At 38.7% G+C, this 21,133-nt stretch overlaps 2 protein-coding genes across 3 annotated transcripts in view; one reads left to right on the top strand and one right to left on the bottom strand.

Moving 5' to 3' along the window:
- Window positions 1-14,961, bottom strand: part of LOC104692827 (pleckstrin homology domain interacting protein) — a 107,516-nt gene extending 92,555 nt beyond the window's left edge. For both annotated transcript variants that reach the window (XM_039568951.1, XM_039568953.1), the window contains exons 1-6: window positions 14,683-14,961; window positions 14,514-14,572; window positions 14,303-14,332; window positions 14,085-14,144; window positions 3,899-4,049; window positions 3,687-3,785 (exon numbers count right to left, since the gene is read on the bottom strand). In XM_039568951.1, coding sequence (XP_039424885.1) covers window positions 3,687-3,785; window positions 3,899-4,049; window positions 14,085-14,144; window positions 14,303-14,332; window positions 14,514-14,572; window positions 14,683-14,728 — 445 coding nt within the window. In that variant the 5' untranslated portion in view covers window positions 14,729-14,961. The remainder of the gene's footprint in view (window positions 1-3,686; window positions 3,786-3,898; window positions 4,050-14,084; window positions 14,145-14,302; window positions 14,333-14,513; window positions 14,573-14,682) is intronic.
- On the top strand, window positions 14,727-18,048 carry LOC120411639 (translation initiation factor IF-2-like). Its single transcript, XM_039568605.1, has 2 exons — window positions 14,727-15,619; window positions 15,964-18,048. The coding sequence occupies exons 1-2, from the start codon at window positions 14,727-14,729 to the stop codon at window positions 16,037-16,039; spliced, it is 969 nt and encodes a 322-aa protein (XP_039424539.1). The 3' UTR covers window positions 16,040-18,048.
- The last annotated feature ends 3,085 nt before the right edge of the window (window positions 18,049-21,133 follow it).

Below are 21,133 nucleotides of genomic sequence, written 5' to 3'. Positions count from 1 at the left end.
TATACATCTCAAACTTCACATATAATATTCATTTGCTTGATGAAAGCAACTGCCAACCCTTCCTAATTCAGAGTGGTAAGAGGTGAGATATTTCAAGAGGCAGAAAGCAACAACAAATGAAAGCTACACAATCTCAAACATTTCCAAACTGCCCTGACTTCAGTAATAACCCACTTACTTTCACTATATAGTTCCATTGGTATTTTACTCAAAGTTCCATAAGACTTCTATAGCTCATTTATTCTTGCATACTAACAAGTCTTATTATACTTAAGTATAATTCACTCTAGACTTGAATAAACGTGTAACAAGATGTTACTTTTACACAGATCTTTTAATATAAATGCAGTCTTTTCCTTTATTTTTTTCCTATAATTAACAGAATAATAGAGTTGCACGCAGTACTCGTAAGCTAGTTAGGCCTAAAGTATTTATTGTATTTCTAAAAAGAGACATTTACACTGCTTTCAGAACCTGGCATTCTCTTTACAGCCAAAACACCAGCATCACTTAATAAACAAAGTGAAAAAAGTGTAAAATGCCTCAGAATTTTCTTGAGGTTGATTACTCTGTAAAATCATGAAATATTAGTTTTGAAAGGCATATATTTTTTCTGGTCAGAAAAAAAAAATCTTCATTGTTTGGGGCAAACAGCCAGTCTCATTCAGGTCCTCACACCTGAGTGGTCAGCTTTCCCAAGAGTTCTGAACTCAAAGATCTCAAAGGTTTATGCTTAGGTTTGTTCCTTTTTCAGCAGTTCCCAAAAATTACTGAAAAAGAGTTCTTTTTCTCTTTCTGCATCCAAGAAAATGAGACCTTTAACAAAATAAATGAGCACATGACCTAGCTGCTTTTGTTCTTAATTAAGCATTTCAGCAACTTTTTTATAAGATATATTGCACAAGTGAGAGCAACTGGACAAAGACTACTCCATATTCAAGTTTTGCTCCTCTTCATCATGTTCTACAGATATTCTGTAGTTTTCAGGGGAAATATGTATTTGTGCAAATCTATTTTAATTGTGTATAAACCAGTTACCTACAAGGCAGCTGGCACAACATACACAAAATAATTCTAAATAATACCCCATCAGCATCATACACCCATTGATTCATCAGGCTAGGAAATGAATTACCAACTTTGTACATTCACTGAAATGTAAGTTAAGTTTTCCTGCACAACACAGAAGAATTTAAGTGTCTTTGTTTCTGTTCCTCAAACATTAGTGGATTATCTACCTGAAATACATATAGCCTGAAAAATAATAGGTTCTAATATATTTTTTTTACATAAAATGCATTCTTTCCAGGGGAAAACTGGAAGTTATTTAAGGAAACAGAAAAAAAAATTCTAATTCAATTTATAAAAGAAGTGTCATTCAAGTTCATGGTTTCATTGAGAGATCAGAGTAGATAGAATAAGATAAATCAAAAGCAAATTCTTTAACATACAGCTCTGAACCAAATATCCCAAAAATCCAAATACACTTCACAGTTGAAAACATTCAGGTACCAGCACTTATATGAATGTTTGGAAAAGGAAATTACTGGTCATGAAAAAAGTGGTATTTGAAATAACTGTAATTTTGCTAACATTCAGTGCTCTGCAAAAGGTTCAATAAAATAATATTTATTTAGAAAGCCTGACTTGTTCTACTCTAAAAAGAGTCTGAAAGTTATTTTTCTTAACATTTCATTTCACTACCACAGCAGCTCTACAGCTTTCTTTCAACTCCAGCTACCATGGATATCATACACCGATCTTTTTCCCTTTAAAAAGTATGCACCAGCTACTATACAGTGTATGGTACAGTACAACATAAAACAGTCCTCAACCATTCTGATTCCTCCAACATGTTTTAAAATTTGTTCACAAGAAAGGCTAAGCAACCATGAAAGAAATCTTAGCTATTAAAAAGCTCAGTCCTACAGTCACCTTCCAAAAATAGCCCAAGATTTTCCAAGTTTACAATCATCTAGCCATTGCACAACCACTCAAGTAGGGAATTTTCTAACCAGCAACAAGCATTTTCTCCTACACACCTAGAGCACAACACAGAAAAAGCCCTCTACAGGAATACAAAGCTAGTGGCTCTAAACAAAACCACATTGAATGGATGCAGGTGCTACATTAGGGTTTAACTGAACCACTTCTGACCAATACCTATACCATCTGAGGAGGTTCTTAAAACTCAGCTCTAAACAGCAAGCAGAACCGTGTTCTCATCCTTCAGTCCAAGCATCTACAGAAATATCATGGAGAGCATGTAACTTGTGCTTTAAAATGGAAATGCTACTAGGACACTAAATACTCTGCCATCAACCAAGTCAAAATTGGCTGTACTGAATGAACCTAAGAGTTTAGCTGTAGCATGGTTCTGCTTCAGCTGTTGGGAGAGAACTATAATTCTATGGATAAAGTGTAATGGTGTGTATTTTGAGATTTGATTTTGAGTTCCTTCAACATAAGAAAAAAAATAAATAGCCCAAATTAACCTCTCTCGATTTTATATTTTATATATGTTATGTGTACCTATTTAAATTCATTAAAAACTTAGAGGCTACCAAAAGCCTCCAAAAGGAGTCTAGAGATTGAAAAATTGCCACGGCAAGTTATCACATTAAAAAAGTCTCTGTTCCTAATAGCCTCTGGCTGAATATTTATACTGTGATACTATATATAGTATATGTATATCTATTTTTTCATATACATTGTTACATATTAGTTTCTCAATACATCTGCAGTCTTTTCTTTTTTTTCCAAGACCGGAACCTTTGTCTTTGCAGCAGCAGCTGCACCTGATCCAGAGCCAATCAACTGGATATTCTCTGGCCACTCTCATCCAACACTGCACATCTATCTGCACCTACCATTTTGGTAAAAAAACCCACTCATTTTCTGGTGTAATCCACACAGACAGTTTGGTCTTAATCATCCCCCCTTCACTGGACATCAATAGAGAAAAATTAAAAGATTCAAGTGATTCTGCTCATTTTTCTATTCATGAAAAAAAGAAAAAGGGTGCTCCTTAAAGAATCTTCTAAAATATCACACGTCTTGATCCTTCTAGCAACTAAACAAACATGTATCTTTGCTCTTAAACCATGAAAGCCAACAAACATTTCAGTGACCATGTGAGAGCTTAAAAATAAAAGCTGGAATACCTCTGACCTCCAGCTTTCAGTTTTTCAACAGTACAGACAGCACATGCATGCTTCATGATACAGCACAGCAGAGCAAGCTAAAGGACAGCTACAAAATTAGTGAATGGACCAGGGAGCAAAAAGAATAACTTCTACAAGACTCAAATTTTTCCAAAGGAAATCATTACCAGTCTACATGACTCACTCTTCCTAACAATGGGTGTAGGCCTTGCTGCCCTATAATACTAATTATTTATCTACTGGCAGCCTTATTACATCTTTAAGAAAGAGTTTTGTTTGTATGTATTCATTGTTTAAATATATTTTATTCAATTTTATACTTCAAAGACAAAATTAGCTTCAGAGAAAATTTTAGAATAAATACGGCAACACAGCATCTTAATAAAAACACTAAAGGTAAGGTATGTGGCACTAACAAGGATAAATATAAACAGAACTACTACTTAGCTCTCTTCATCACAATAATCAATCACCTTGAGAGTTAGGTATTACAATGGCAGTGCCAGAATAAAATTGACTTACCTATACTAGGTGGACTGCCATAATTTACAGGGGACTCTGGAGGCCTTCCACAATGTAGTGCAGCAAGAGCAGATCCCTTCCATACAACATGTTTGCAACCTGTTTGTTAAAAATCACACCAAAAAATGTAGGCAAATGGGTTTTTTCATGCAAAACCACAGGAAAGGTATAAAATATCAAGAACTCTCAAAATTCTCGTGAAATTTTCATACTTTTGTTTGTACGAAGCAAAGACTGTCTGCCAGCCCCTAATAATGTCTGCACTCCAGGGACACTTTGTGGAATTTCTTGCTCTAGAAGTGGTCCAAGTCGATGGCATATTTGAAGCAAGTGATCAGGTGCCAAGTGTCTGTAGTATTTCACCTATTATATCAAAGAGCAAACAAAGCATTTGAGAAAGAATACAGTATTTTTGATGCACTACTGGTTTAATCTTTTCCCCCCAGATTGTTACACAAATGCATAAGAAAATTATTGGATATTAAAGGACAAAAACAAATAATGACCTTTAAGTACAATAATTCATTCCAGCTGGTCCTAATTAATTCTTCTATGCAGCACATGCCACTTTGTACAGAGAACCGTTGGTATTTACTACTTTCTGACTCCAAGGCACAGTTGGTCATACACTAATAAGCTCCCTTATAATCACAGTAAAAAAATGTAAAGTACATTTACATTTAAGTAGTGGCTTGGTCAAGATAAATTACTGTAAGATAAAGATGAGACAAAGACTGTAAAGACAGCAACATTTACTTCTTGCAAGAAATACAAATACCAAATAAATAACATAGCTTTGTAAAAGAAAATGCAAAAACCTTCTGCCTCAACTCACCTAAGCTAAAATACCTTGAAACTTCATAACTGGCTTTATTTATTTTACATCTAAAGCTTTTAAACAAAAATGTTGGCTTAAGTAATTCAACTTTAAAATTCATATGTCATCCCTACTGCATCTATAAACATGATTATAAGTTTTTGTAACAGGTCATAATTTTAAACTGCACAGTACCAAGATAAGCTCCTATTATCAGCAACATAACTTCTCACCACTTGATTATAACCAGTTCAACCAGCTTTAATGAATGCTAGACAAAACCAGTTTATTCTTTTGAACTACTGTAATTCTAGATCAGAAAACTGTCTTAAATAACAAGGGGGGGAAATAGTTTTGAAATGTATGTGACAATAGTAAAAATCCTACTAACATAAGGCTTTTGGTTAAGAAATAGCATTTTTAAAATGCATAAGGTATTGTCAACTCAGATTATAACAAAAAATTAAAATAATAAATTAAGAGGAGAGGGAGAATATACTCATTTTCTTCAATTCTTGAATAGAATTTGGCATGTACTCATTTTTGTCCTTCATACAGCCTGAAATACATCTTCACAGTTTTACTTCACAGAAGAGGAAAAAAACCAGCAAAATAGTGAAGAAAAAGCTTGTGATGTTTTGTTATTCTGTAACTAGAGGAGGCCTTGACTGACACTTAGGCAGAATGGTGCTTCTGTATTACACCCAATTAACAGAATATACCTCATTCTTCATCAGATGTGCTCCTATCTTGCTGACGCACCGTAATTGTTTCATGTACTCCGGCAGTTTGCTAACATAAAGAGTGCTGATGACTGAAACTGAGGTTCTGGAAAAGCTTTGCTTACAGCAGTAATTCCCCCCACCACAATCTCCTAGCGAAGGAGGGAAAGTTTTCTCTCCTCTGTCTTGGTCTAACACTGGCCAGCAACTCAGTCTTATGCAGCCACTCACTCATTCTCAGTGCAGTGGAACGGGGGAGAAAATCAGATGGGTAAAAGAGGAAAAAAAAACTTGTGGGTTGAGATAAAAACAGTTTAATAAGTAAAGCAAAATCTGCACAGCAAGAAAAGCAAAATAAGAACTCATTTACTACTTTCCATAGGCAGGCAAATGTTTAGCTGCTTCCTGGAAAGCGGGGTTTTCCTTCTGTGGATTATATTACATTTGTAGAAAGCCTTGCAAGCTATCTGAATTTGTCTGCCTAAAAGTTAAATGACTTGCAAAATTCACACAAGTTAAAAAAAAACCAATTCTTTTAAAAATATTAGAAATTATATTTTACTTAAATCAAATTGCAACTCATCATAAAGATCAGTTAATTTTAAATTGCTAAATTCAATGTCATCAGACAGGAACACTGTTAGAAGAGTAGCAAAAAATAATTCTGAATTAGTATGATAAGAAAAATGAATCAGAATAGCAAATCAACATGGTTTTTTCTGCCTAAAGGAGGAATCACAGTCAAAATACATGCATGAGAGCTCTAAAATACCTAAAAAGCCGTAAGAAGTGATGAAGCTGTACACACTTTTTGCCATCAACAGCCCTGATCCATTTCCTTAGCTTTTGTTCTCTGCTCCTATCAAAAGGAGCACAAAAGCTTAACAAACACTGCTCTTTGCTTAATTCCATCTGAAACCAGAATTTACACCTGCAGAATCTGAACTCATCTCCCAAAGATTAATAATTACTGGGTTTTTTTGTTTAACCATGAATAATACAACAAAATACACAATACAGTTGTCATTTTATCCTGCTCAAGACCCTACAGTTTTACATATCCTAAGAAATGCATAAAATCTAAAGTAAATGAAGTAAATCATCTTTGACACATTCCAAAACTACAGCAAGCTGACATCTTGAGTCATTTCTCATGATTTGTCATAAGCCATGTGCTCACTTTTTATTTTAGCAGAAACTAGGTAGGCTCAATTCCTCTTGCAGTTTTTAAAGCAAATGTTTTGATAAGAGGCATCTATCTGTTTCGTTCTTTATCATCTGTATTAAAGATCTCAATATATACCTTACACCCACACTACAGTCTCTTCTCATTTAAGTCCATTTGTGTGAAAAGAGCTATTTATGTCACATTATGCAGTAGTTTTGTGATGCTTCTTCACAGTATTTGTCTAAGTAATCATAGCTCACTACTAAGCAGCATTCTCAACAGCTCATTAACAGATTCAATGATACTAAGTGAGCTGTATGGATGCTTTACCAAAACAGAAGTGGCATTGCCCATTTAAACACTTGCCAGTTCCAAGAAGTTTATAGAGCTATTTCATGAACCATACACCGTCAACATTTGGCTGTCATTTTCCCACATAAAGCTAAAGTATACACAAGAAACTTAAATAAAAAGGTAGGTTTCATTTCTCAGTAAAATCTAATAGGAAAACTTTTTTAATTAAAGGTTTTATTTGGACTGATGTTTTTTCCCTTTTTCTCCTTCTACAAACAAACAAAATGTGGAACTTGAATAACTTATTAAAAACAGGCCATTAAGTAAGTTTTCTCCAGGTGATATAATTTCTTCACCATCAAAAAATTCTTCATCTACTCCAACTGCCTGACCACTTCAGGGCTGACCAAAAGATAAAGTATGGTGTTATGGGCATTGTCCAAATGTCTCAGACAGTAACAGGCTCGGGACTTTGACTGCCTCTCTAGAAAGTCTGTTCCAGTGCTAATTTGTATGTGTGAATATTACAGTGGAAGTCACAAATTAAAAAGCTGTGTAACAGAAATTCACCCAATTTCTCCCTTCTGAAAAAGGAAAAACAAGAACTGCAGAAAAGATAACAACTTGGTAGCAACAAGTCAGGACAAGGTAAGTTTATTTAATACATTAAACTAAAATAATTCCGATTGTTCCATGGTGCGGCCTACCAGGAAACAATTCTTGCACTGACAAACTCCAAAAAGGACATAGAATTAAGAAAAATATACCTACAACCCAAAAAATCCACATCCAGAGTACTCTCAAGTCAGACTTCTGAGACAAAACAAAACAAATAATTTTTTGTTTTAATGGTAGCATTAGAAGCTTTGTCGGAAACAGAAAAGTTCGAGACAACTCAATAGAATGAAATTTGGTTTCATATCAATCTCTGATTCCAAGAAGAGAAAGGAAAGCAAAACAAAAAAAATAACAGATGTACAAGTATTTAAAATTCATACAGCTCTAAGTGAAAGTGAAAACTGGACTCTAGAAAGAGGAATTTAAAAATTATATGCCAAAACTGTGATGTCAAACAGCATAAAAAGCACAGGATTTTTTCTCTGCCAGTCCCCCCAGCTGAAATTCTAGCTGTTTTTCTTCCTCGCCTTATTAGACTTTCTGCAATGTCTAACTCTGCTCTGTTCTTCCAAAAGAAACGCACAGAAGACACGCTTTTAAAGTAAATAATAAACTCTCTTTTTGTTCCCGCAGTCTTTTCACATAAGTTAACACTTCTTAACTATTACTGTAACAAAAATTAGAACTCTGAAAGCAAGTACAAAATTTCCAGATCTTAAGCATAAATATTATTTTCTAGAAAATTAGAAGCAGCATTATCCTCAACCTCTCCCTTTACCGACTATCCCCAGCTTCACCTATTCCAAACAAGCAGCATGGGAATACACAAAATGCAGCTGCACAGCTATCTGGACTAACATATAAATCTTTATTACCTTTGAAATAGACCTAAGTGCTTATATTTTCATTCTGCATGACTCTGCAGCGTAATTCAGCATCAGAAGCACAATGAATGAAACAAAAGAATCGTGATTTGACCTAGACTCTTGAGTTAAATTTGCAATACATAATGCAGTTATTCACCATCAGTGTTTTAGACATCAAATAAAATATGACCTTATTCCAGTGCTCCAAATACTCTGAATCATTCTCTGAAAAATTGTTGTTCCCCCCCTCACCATGTTAACAGTCAACATGCTTAGCTACCAGGTTGACTGCAAATATGTTTCAGAAAAACACATTTCCACACAAGGACATTTAACAACAAAGCCTACGTCAGTCAGCTACCTATACTCCAAGATGTGAGAGCTCAATCTTACACCAGCAGCTATCCCACTTTAACTATCCTGCTATGTAGCATATTACCCAAAACAAGCTACAAATTAAATTACAGTAATTGTTGTACTATATCAGATCATCAATCTAATAGAATACTGTGTACCACCAGCCACTGCCTTATCGCTTTAAAATTAGGAATTGCAATGAAATGCAAGCAGTTTTCTCTGAAGAATTCTCATTCCCTTTTTTCTTCTTTTGGGGGTGGGAGGTCGGGGGTGGTCTGGGGAAACAGGGCAGGGACAACAAACAGGGAGGGAGAATCGGAGAACTAACCGTTTTCACCAAAACATATTTATTTCTTGTATACTTTCTAATTCTGCTTGAGCTAAAACTATATGGTTATTTAAACACTATTTCCAATCAGAATGCCTATTATTTTACTGTGAGGTTACTCTTTCTCTAATTAAATGCATCTCTATGAAACCAGCCATCCCAAGAACACATTATTTTTTCAACTATTTAATGCTTTTAATAGGTGTGAGGCCAGAGCAGATAAACTCAAGACTTAGTATAAACAGTCTGCTGCAAGCTTAACACATGAGAAGGTGTGAGCAGAAGCAGCATTTTGTGCCTTATGGACTAAGATGTTCAGCTATGCCTGCTACTGTTAAATTACCTGTAGCTGTTTGCCTTTCTTAAATTCGCTCATAATGTGTTGAGGGTCTTGTTGGGTTTGAGGTTTTTTTAAACAAAAGTTACACTTTAGAAACTTGATATTCCTCTTCATCCCATCTCTCACCAGTGTTTCTTAGCCCCAGTTTGAAAGAACTAGCACAAAACAGTTGACACGGCCAGTTCTCTTGATTATCTGTGGAACAAATAAATGTGTGGTGCTTCCCACAACAAACAAGTGTTTCCCCATATCAAAATATAATCGTTTGAACAGAGAGGTTTTAACATCACCTCAGTTCTCAACTAGGGGAATAGTCTGTAGAAGAGAAGCACTTGTCTTTTAGAATTCAGAGGAGATCATTTAAGTTGATATATGTCCAACAGAAGCACTGTTAATGAGACCAAAAATCTGGCTAGGGATAACAATCAGAATACTTAGGTTTTCTTAGCCACAGTGCCAAGTCTTTCAGAACACCTTCCAAAATATTGCATAGACTGTCAAAATACTGTTAATAAAAACTAGGTGATAATACAGCTCTCTGATTCAACTCAAGTTTTAATTTTGCTCCCTATTTCTTTGAATATCTTTACAGAACAAGATATCCTGAAGAAAAAAATCACTTATTATCTGGTTACTTATTAAGAAACAGAATTTCTAAATAGTAACCGCAATTCTGCCTAAAAGACTTAACTACTACATGAACAAAGAAACACAGTACCCATGTACTTAATGTCCCAGTCCCACAGATACTCTTTGTAACTTCACGCAGGTTTTTACAAAAAAAAACAGTGGAATGACCTGAAAAAAGTGTTTTGTAATTTTCACTTGAAATTACAGTTAATGATTGTGGGCTGGAGAAGAGAAAGGCACAAACGACAGCAAAAAAATCATCAACAGTTCGTGAGACCAAGACATACTGCCTATTAACCATATTGGGCCATCCTGCTGGTGTGAAGTCCCAGCCTTCTCCCTCCTCAACCACCACCACCATGAATAAAATTCTAATTCAACCGAGAAAATTACAATTACATGAATATTCTGGATAAGGAAGTTTACATAATAGTTCTGGATCATCTACACTATGATGCTTGTACCACAGAAGACCTTAAAAAAAAAAAACAAACACCACAACACTCCTTATGGTACCTCTAAAATGTTGAAGTAAATCTCAACAGTTGGTTTCACTCAGCTGAAGTCTACTTTGCTCCCAAAAGAAGCAACTACAACACATTCTCCAACCCCTCCACACCCACTCCTATCATCTTCCTCGTGGTGGTGGTAAGACCCATGGTGTTGCAAACAAAAAGAGCTGAGCCATCTTAAAATTACTGTTCATTTTTTAGACAGTTCAGCTGCCTCATCCAACTAACTACACATTTGGATGAGCACTCATGCCTACACAAAGGATGCAGCAGAAATGCACAGCTTTCATCCACAGCATACAATTAGAGCAGCTACACCCATAGGGAAACTGCAACATGAAAAAAACAATTACCCTGGAATCAAATGATGCACCAAAGCTTGCTTGTGTAACAAAGGCCCTAACAAAGATGTTTTAAAGCCTAAAAATGCAACACAACACTTAAACATCTTATCCACAATCTATAAGCAATTGACACGCCTGCTTTGCTCTGCCAAAATGAGCTGTTAACTCTTAAAATTCCTCAGTTTCTGTCCCCCATAGTGAGAAATCCTCAATGTTTCAAAAAGAGAGAAAAATAGCTGTCTTACAATTTGCAAGTTTTCACAACAAAAGCAAGAGAACACAAAACATCCTGAGATCTGTTACTGAAGAGTCCCATCATTCTTGGTAGACCTATACTGAAAGTAGCCTACCAGGGAATTGATTCTCAGAGGGTCTTAGGTTATAGCACAAATAGAAATCTTTATAGTGGCAATATTAGAATGAGATTAGCACTGTGAAATAAGAGCCTACACTATCAAAGCCATATTCAAGTGATTTATGCCACACATGGTGACTGTAGAAAAATATAATACAGAAATACTGAAATTCAAAAAAAACCACTTCGGAAAGTAATATGAGTATAATAGCATTTCTGAACTCGTGTATTTTCCTGTAGAATTACAAGTATGCACAGCATGGTATTAGCTTATTTAAGAAAATGAAACATTTACTTTCACTGGCCAAACAGAAAAATGAAAGTAATTTACAAGACAAAAATTGCATCATATTTAACATTATTTGTGCAAATTAAGTAACAGAAATAAAACATCTAGGACTATGAATCCTAGTCTAATAACAAAAAGTTAACTCTAACAAAAATTCTTAAATAAATGTTTTCCAAACAAGGACAAAATCAGAAACCTCATCATCTCTCGAAAATATATACATATATATATTAAAGGAAGGATTTATTGAAAATATAGGTATAATAAAAGGCATGATTTTGCACACAGCAAAAGAGAAGCTTGGGATTAAATTCCATCCCGGTTACACGGAGCCCTTATTCCCTCGTAGAGTAAAAGTCAGACATCTAACACTACATTTACTGGTAATTTTCTTAGCCTTTTCTCCCTTCAGACCTTTCTACAAGGTTTAGTGAAAGCTCAAGGCATTCATGTCTGAGAAGCTGTACCAAAACATGGCAAAACATGCCATCTTGAGAAAGAGTCAGCATCTTAAAGCTGGAAAAATATTAAATTTAAAAAAAAAAAAAGAAAGAAACAACGTTAGCTCATCATTCTCTCTCTCGAAAGCTAAGGATCCTTCGGTTTGAGATAAATAAGTTGTTTGATAATGAAACAGGATACAATGAAAAACTCTTCTTTTGTACGAAATGTAACTGTCACGCTGCAAATACACTTCCGTGCCAGCTTTCACATGCCTAAAATGTCAAGTAAGACAAAGTTAACACAGCTTTGACAAGTGAGGCAAGAACAAATAGAGGATAGAGAGAAGCATCAAGAACAAAGTAACCAATTTCACACACACAGCCCCCAACATCTAAGTAAGGACAAGGTGGGAGAGAGCTTAGAAATGTTTATTGGGAAGTCTAAAGAAACTTGTTACGAACACAACTAGGAAGAGAAAGGACCTAGTCAGCATCACCTCTTCAAATACAAGTATCCAGAAGCAAGTCCAAGTTTTGAGGAAGTACATCTTATGCCATTACATACCTATGCTGACTAAACTGGTATTTACCTGCATTCCACAAACAAACAAACAAAGTTTTTTGGAAAAGGTCTGAATGAACTTATTTCTCACCAACTCTTCTGACTTCAACTTTTAAAATGCCTTTTTCCTCACTTTTTCCTTTTTTACATCCTTTTATATTCTGACTATATAGAAGAAACCCAAATCCATGCTACGCTAAAACTGTATCTCCAATTCTTTATAATTTATTGGATAAAAGAGACAGATTATTGATAAGTTTTACCAAGCAACTCTTACTGTTATTTGAAATAGGTCAAATGGCCTTGCAGCCTTACAAATAAATAAGTAAATAAGAGTAGCACAACATATCATGCACTTTGAAATTCCCGGCTCAGTTTCCTCATATTTGATTTCAAGAAAGTTCAAAAGTACTAGTATGTGCTTATATGTTTTCCACAAGTTAACTGCTATCAATTCTTCCACACTATATGTATGAAAATGCCTGTGCCAATACAAGTCTTGCTACAGAAAAAAGAAACAATGCTGTAAGTAAACCTGTTCTAACTACAATAAAAACCTCTGGTTCGTACTGTAACATTCAGTATAGAATAAAAACAATGCATGTGGTGACAGTCTTTATTGGAGGCATTACAGATGGAAACTGTTCTGTCTCCTTTTGTGGAAGTCCAAAAGTTCTCAACATATTTGTGTTCCGGAAGTACTGGAGTTTAGAACTACTATAAGCAACCAGCAAGGGAAACCTCTCTTTGATGAGCATCACAAACAGGGCTCAGTCTTCCTCTTAAATCGTTTTCAGAAATTCAGAGACTAAATTATACAATAATGCACCTGCAATGAAAACAATACTAGCAACAAGTTGCCAACGGACACAATTCAGACACCTTAACTGCTGTTTTCCCACCTGCTGTAGTTCACAACGTGTTAGGGGGAAAAAAGCATCCAGGCCCCTGTCTGCTAGACAGAGCTACATCACTGCAAGGAACACTTTGTTTTATCACTGATCTAACCCGGGATGAAAAGCACACACTAGGAAATTTTAAAAAAGAACAAAACAAAAATCCACCTAAGTCAAATTTGTGATGCGACCCTGGCAAGCCCAGTTACAGCCACGCACCAGATACATTGCATATAAAAAACTCCAGGCCGCATAACGCACCTCACCAGCGGCACACGCCGGGGGCAGCAGGAGGGGCCCCTCACCCCAGCGCAGTGCGGGCGCGGGGCTGGGAGGGCCGAGCGGGGCCGAGCGGGGCCGAGCGGGGCCCGGGCCGCTGCCCATTGTGTGCGCGCGGGCGGCCGGCACACAGCGCCCCCGCACGGCCGCGCGCGCTCCGGCACCCGCCGCCGCTGGCCCCGCCCCGCCCGGCGCCGCGCCGCGCGCGCGGCTGTGGCGCCCGCCCGCACCGCGTCCCGTGACGTCGCGGAGCGAGCGCGGCCGGGCCCGGCGCGCGCGTTGTTATTGACCCCGCTCGGGCGGGCGGGCACCGGCCGGACCCCGGCCCGCGCCCGCCCGGGACACTGAGAGGGAGTGCAGGGAAGGACATAGGCTGTTACAAAAATTAAAAAAAAAAAAAAAAAAAAAAAATTCCAAAGTTTTGTTGCCTTTTTTTTTTTTAAGTTGCCTTTTTTTTTTTTTTTTTTTGCGGGAAATTCAATTTTTTTACCGGGCTGCTCAGGGAGAGTGAGGGAGGGGGAAAAACAACTTTGCCCGCCGCAGCGCTCTCTCCTGTTATCAGCGCCTGCTCCTCTTACCAGGTTCTCGTAGCTCCGGGGATGCTCCTTGCCCGTCCAGTCCGTGCGCTTGGGCAGCAGCTAAGGGAGTGAAGAGAGGGCGCCCCGTGAGCGGCTCCCCCCTCCCCCGAGGAGCCCCCCGGCAGCGCCCGGGATGGGGCGGGGGAAGCGGGAGAGCGAGGGAAGGGGGAGGGAGGCCGCAGGCGGGGCAAGTGCCGGGTGCACGGCGCCGCTCTTACCTCTTTTTCCGCCACTTCTCGGATCAGGACCTGCAGCAACAACAAAAGCGGGGCGTGAGAAAAGGTTTCAAAAAGAGAGAAAAAGGGAGAAGGAGAACGAGGCGGCCAGCGCGCCGCCCCGATCAGCCGCCCTGCCCGGCCGCCCCCTCCCCGCCAGGCCCGGCGGCGCCATCCATCCATCTCTCCATCCATCCATCCCTCCATCCCCTACCTGAGCCGCTTGCTGGCATGGTCCGTCCTCCAAAAAGCGAGCGATGAGGAAGTAGAGCTCTGCGGAGAGAGGAGAGGCCGTCAGGGCTGGAGCTCGCCCCTTCCCCGCGGGCTTCCCTTTCTTCCCCCTGCCCGCCGCCCCTCTCCGGCTCCCCCCGGCCACCACTCACCCGCTCGCAGCTCCGCCGTGTGCCGGCTGCCGCCGTCCCCGGACATGGCGAGGAGAAAAACCGGGGAGGGGAGGGGGGGGGAAGGGGGAGAAGGGGGGTTGCCCGGGCCGCGCTCCCGCGGCAGCGTCGGGTCCCAGCGAAATGCGCCCGCCCGATCGCTGTCACTGCTCGTTCACCGGGGAGAGTCTCGGCTCCACCATTCAACCCACGGGCAGCAGCAGCAGCAGGAGGAGGAGGAAACAACAACTCGCAGCCGCCCGCCGCCAACGCCGCCGCCGCCGCCGCCAGCCAGCCAGCGCGAGCGAGCGCGATCCCTCCGCCCGGAGAAAGAGTCCCCTCCTCCTCCGCGCCCCCTCCTCAGCCCCCACGGCCCCGCGCGCCGCCCCTTCCCCCCGCGCCCCCCCCCCCAGTCCCTGGCGCTGCCTGGCGGGGGCGGCCAGCCGGGGAAGGAAGGGGGGAGTCCGTCTCTCCTGCCCCCGGCTGCCGCCCCGCTACCGCGGCGGCCCCCGGCGCTGCCCGACGCTGGAGGGGAGAGAGGGGCGAGCGCTACGCGTTTATTAGCGGGAAGGCGGGCGGGCTGTGGCAGAAGATGTCGGCGGGGTGGGCGGGAAGGCGGCGGGCGGGCGGCTGAAAGGCGCTTTCTCTGCGCGGTGCCGGAGCGCGGAGGGATACGACGCACGGGGAGGAGGAGGGGCTGCGACGGCCGCGGGGCAGCGGCGACTGGCGGCGGCGGCGGCGGCGCTGGAAGTTCCCGAGTTCCAGCGTCGCAAGAATGGGAAGCGAGCGAAGCCAAAATGCCCCTGGGGAGCGCGGCCCCCGCTGGGGAGATCCGGTGCTTCCACACCCCCCGCTTGCCGCGGCTCCCCCGTAGCCCAGCCCGCTCCCTCGGAGCCAGCCATGGACGCCAGGGCGCTGCCAGGGGCTTTGGCATCTGCGCGTAAGTGCCACAGTGTCACGCGTTGTTGGTTCTTATTCTTGCAACATCGTGCCTTGGTTCCTGCCGTGGGTCCGGAGCGGGGGGAAATCCCAGCAAGCCCCAAACAGCCAGAAAGGCGCCTTTCTCCGTTGTTCGGCGGGGCTACCCAGGCAGCTCTGCCGGGCGTAGCCAGGGTGAAGGGAGCGCAGGGCGCTCGCTTTGAGAACTTCCCTTAAAAAAAAACCAACCAACCAAAACAAACAAACAAACAAAACCAACCCCCGACAGCTGATAACGATTTTATTCATTGCTCTTGCCGCCAACCAGATCAGACATGCGGGACTGACGAATCTTCTGCCTTCCAGGAGCGGTGGGCAAGAGGAGGAGTGTTGTCAACGCGAGGACGAGCGATGGATGGTGATGCCTGCAACCTATGGCTGAACTGGAGGTAATTCACTAGCGGATCGATAACCTACCGAAGGTTCCTGAAAGGCTGCAACATTGTACGGGGCCTGGTTAGCGGTTAAATAATTTCTTTATTTAATGTTTGCTAGCTTGAGGATACCGAATAAAACGTTCTGATTTGTGCTGTAACTGTTTCTTTGCTGCTTACAGTCAAAAAGAAAATAAAAACAAAGCAGATGTCCGCTGATAATTAGCTTTAAAAAAACCCATATCTGATGAGGGATTTAAAGGAGCATAATTGGTTGTCTCTATGTTTTGCAATGTGTCTGTGCTTTTTCAGGTCGCGTTGGGGCCTTGCAAGAACGAATGTGTTTGTGGACAATAAGAATGAATTTAGCAGGGATCAATGTAAACAGGGGAAGCCTGTCATTTTTTAATATTCCATTAGCCTCAGTTATTAACTGATGTTAACTTGTGAAGCAAAGACAAAAGTATATTTGAAATTATATAGAAACTAGACAAAGAACTATTTTTTTTCTGTACATAAAACCCCCTGAAATTTTCAGCTATCTAACTTTCAACAAAATTAAATTTGAACTACATTTCTGTGCAGCTGAGGGTAAGATGAGTTGAGCATTTTTATACGTGTTTCCGAGGCCTGCAAGCTCACTTTAGGAGCTCAAGCTTTGTGCGTGACACAGTGAGAAAGCTTTGCTGCAATCAGCCTTCTGCTTTATTGAAGAAATGTTACCCTGAAAGATTAGAGAAAGGAGGCTAAAATGTAACGTATTTCCATTGTCTTATTATAAAAATTAAATTTATATAGTGGATGTCTACATGCTGTGCATTTTTTACATACAATTATCACATATCCTAAAAATCATTAAAATCCTAATCTAGAGTTCATTATCATTAGGGTAACTGAATTTTGTAGGATTCTTTTTTTAAAAATAAAAAGCAAGACTGTCTGTACTAGATTTGATCACATTATCTGTGGCTATGATCATTATATATTTTAAAATGTGCGTGTATCTCCCTTTCCCCAGATTTGTAACAATAACCACTGTTTCAGCTTCATTTTAAATCCACACTTCAAATAATTAAAATGGCAATGAAATAATATTTAATGTCTAATAAAGATCTAAAAAATAAAATGACTTGAATCTTTTCTTAGCAATGTAAAATATGTATTGTAATATCTCTCATAGGTGACTCTCACAACAAAGGGCTACATGAATAATGTGATTAACATTTTAATTTCCCTTGATGTTTACATAAAAGAAAGTATCCTTATGTATGACATCACTGAAACTGTAAACCAAGCAATAGAGAAGTTTTAACAGTAAGGAGACTAAAGTAGAGGAAAAACTCTCATGGATATATTGACCCTCCTTGTTCTTTCGGCAACTACTAACTTTTCCTGTTGCAGTTTAAAACAGAGCCCAGAGAATCAAAAAGTTCTTGGTGTTTTGACAATAAAATAAGGATTGTGTCTTTTTATTTAATTTTTGTAGATCACCAAGCAAAATGAAATCATAGTCCCAGACTTGAGCTTGAGCACTGCAGTACTACAAGTAAATATTTAATAAACAGCTTTTACAAACATACATTCCACGTTCTTTTTACAGATGAAATCTGATGGGACTTTTTTGTTTATGTGTGGTATAACATGAAAGTCACACACAAGAGAAAATGCCTAATTATTGTTTGATGATACATGTGAGAATGAGTACTGAGAATTCCTACAACACTAATATTCCATTCATTTTTCAGAGATATTTTAAAAGGTTTTTTTACTCTTGTAGTTAAATAGAAGATTTTTTTTATAATGTACACATGTGGAGAAAAATATAATCTCTGAATTTTTATTATCTCTATTGTTTTGCTTTCACATAATCCCTTTTCTTTTATGTGATCTTGTCACCTTACATTATTCTAAACTAAAATACATCAGTCCTGCTTTGTCAGTAAGATTCAATGTTTTCAGGAGAAATTACTGTGAAAGGTCTTCATTTAAAAAAATAAAAAGTAATGGAATTATTTTATTTTGTGACTTTCAAATGTTAATATTCACACACAATTGCTAAATTAATTTCACAAAAAGAAAAGGAAGAATAAAGTTTCCTAGATTTTCCTGTTGCTGCAGATTTTACACTTCAGCTATACTAAGCTATGGACTGATCTCAAGAGTTGCTGGTTTGGGATGTCTCTTTTTACCTTAACTTGGCCTTTTTTTTTCCCTTCCATCTTCCTCTTCCCCCCTAAGAAGCGCTATAAGCTGTATAAGTATCCAAATACAGATATATTTCTGAATTACTGGTTACTTTTGACAGATAAGAATGCAGCATCTTTGGTTTCTTCTTGCTTTTTCTGGTTTCCTTCTGCACTTTTGGGGTTGGTTCCTTAGGGAGTTTGGGGTTGGGGTTTTTTTGTTTGTTTTTTTTTTTTTACTGATATATTTTAGCCAGTGCTTTTTTGTGTCAGCATAATTTTATACCTTGTGCCCAGAAAGTACATTACTTGGATCCTAGTAGTGGCAGTTCTTGACATGAAAAGCCTTTCTGTTTCTTCTGAAATTTGCTCTTCTCCTTTTCTTTAGAGACAAAGAAATGTATTTAGGGTTTGTAAATTGTCAAGCTGAACAATGTAGCTAAATATTTGAAGCATGATATTGGCAGGGGGTGGCTGAGAGCAACACAAAGCAGTGACTAAGCTTTCCTCGGTTCTGGATGGTTGGTTGGTTACTTGAACAGGGGGTTTTTGGTGTTTTTCTTCTACCTCAAATGAGAATTATCACTACTAGTTGCTTGTTGTTTCTTACTCTTGAAACCAACCATAAACCTTACAAGGGCCAGAAGTGTGTGATGAGTGCTTGTGAGGCCAGCAACTTTATTATTATCACTTATATTAACTTCATGCAGAAAGAACCACACATGCTAAAATACAATGCTACTATGAGCAAATTCCTTCTGTAGTTTCAAACAATGACTTGGAGTTAACTAAGAAGCTTCACATCAAAATTCATTTAAATACTCACCTGTTCATGCTTCACGCCAAGAATACATCCACATCTTTTCTGCACCCTGCATCAGTAACCTACCTGAACTTTCTACTATGAAGTTCCTGACAGAGTGCTTAGCTGCACTGTATTCTGCCCTCATCAGATATTAAATAGCAAACTGTATGCTTCTATTTTTTACTTTATTTCCCGTTTCAGTGTGCCCTTTACCACAGAATGGGCATGTCTTCCCACTTCACTATTTTTGAAAATATTTCCTGTTACTCCTGCTTGTTTCTCACCCATGGTGAAGAGTAGCATAGAATTAGGCATCTGTATTACCCAAACCACCATCAGCACAGACAAATTAACATTTTTTAAAAAGCACACAAATAGGTTAGCCTCTGACAAATGTTTTCTATCTGTTCTCCTCCTGTGCAGCTGGAAGAATAAAGCAAAATCAAGACACTTATGAAGACAACATTCATTTTTGTATAAAAACAAATAATTAGCTGCAAATCTACTATCAGGTTTTTGAAAGTAGATCTATATGTCATTTATATTTTGAGCAGTAAATGAGCCTTGTTGGAGTTCATTCAATGAACCTAAAAACCTCTTTGATGTGCTGTTACCCAAATAAATACAAATTGCACCAGCCACGACATTTTTTCAGTTTCACAGTTATGTCTTTGAGTACAAAACCTTCCCTTGCAAAGAGAAACTAAGAATAAGGCCTATGTTGTTCCTACTGAATAGAGGAATTCTACTGGTTCATGTTGGGGATTTTGTTTGGGTTTGTTTTGTTTTAAAGCAATTTTATTTGTGCTCCTGTATTTTGTAAAAGACTTTAAATTAAATTTCCTTCCTCAGTTTGACAGTACAACTTTCTATGCTGAATACTTTCCCTAGTTATCCAGAGGATATTAAGAAAATTATTAAACTGCTGTACTTAATTGTTTGCTATTGGGCTTTTCTTCACAGAGACTCTTGGATATTTGCCATGTCTATTTTCACATCTATTTGATGTCGCCAAAGTTTTCTGAGTGTTCCAAGGATTATGTAGAAGTTTTTTTTTAAGGGGAGCTTTCAAAAAATTAATACACAGGGTATATTTTAGAGGAGAGCTACTCCATAATGAAAATAGGAACTATGTTGCTTTGTATATTGACAATTATTTGCTTAGATTATTACTTCTACAAAAATTTTGAAAATGTTTGCTGTTATTTCACTTTGTAGTAAGGTATTCCAACATGCTAAGGCAATTTTTGTTGAACAGAAGATAAGGTGTATTGTTCATTTGTTTCAATGGCTTCATATTAGTGTTCTGAGTCTAAGAAGACTTACTTGAAGTCTTAAGTGACAAATTTTATTTAAATTGGTAAATAATAAAGTTTATTAACACACAATTTAGTAGTGATTTTCAGCTATTGTTTGTCTTTCTAATTCTCTAAATGAAAATTTAAATTTCTGTTTAACCAAGTTCGAGGGCATTTCCAGTTAGAGGTTTGGATTTGATTTTTTCATTTACTGTAGTAGCCTGTTAGAAATGCAACTTTTTAAAATACAGATGAGAGGTTATTTGCCCGATTTTTCAAAATGGTGCTGGCTATCAGTAGCTTTGGTATAGAATTGGAATTTCCCTGAGTTAATACAATAGACTGTTAAAGATTTACATCTATGTAATAACTTAAGGGACTCTGTCATATTGTTATCAGATATATGGTCTGATAAACTTGCTAATATGCAATTTAGATAAAAGTAGAGGAGGCCATAAGAAATATCAGTGAAATCTACCTGGAGAAGAGATGAGCAGAACAATGTAGGTAAAATTTCATGATGTTACATTCAAAATAATCTATTGAAGAAATTATATGAGTAATTCATTCTCCTTATGGGTTCTTAACCAATATAAGTGGGGAAAAACACCTTCTATTTGATAGCCAGTAGTAAATCTTTTTAAAAGACCATTTATTTATTACATATTCAACATTGAGAATATGGTAATTTTTTTTTCTAGAACTCTAATATGAAGCCAGTGAAGCAAAACAAAACAATAACACATCTTCTGTTGTAATACTGCATTAAGTCTTTCACCCTATCTCAAAAAAATTAGAGTTCAGGAGGAAATTAGG

This window comes from Corvus cornix, chromosome 3 (genome assembly GCF_000738735.6).
Source record: "Corvus cornix cornix isolate S_Up_H32 chromosome 3, ASM73873v5, whole genome shotgun sequence".
NCBI classification, from domain to species: domain Eukaryota; kingdom Metazoa; phylum Chordata; class Aves; order Passeriformes; family Corvidae; genus Corvus; species Corvus cornix.
Note: the sequence above shows the minus strand (reverse complement) of the source record. Positions and strands in the feature narration are given on the sequence as shown.

Excerpts from the sequence above, each read along its gene's own strand:
- LOC120411639 (XM_039568605.1), top strand. The coding sequence starts at position 14,727 with ATGGCGAGGAGAAAAACCGGGGAGGGGAGGGGGGGGGAAGGGGGAGAA. Across the intron at positions 15,620-15,963 it reads AGGGGCTTTGGCATCTGCGC|GAGCGGTGGGCAAGAGGAGG; the intron begins GTAAGTGCCACA and ends TCTGCCTTCCAG.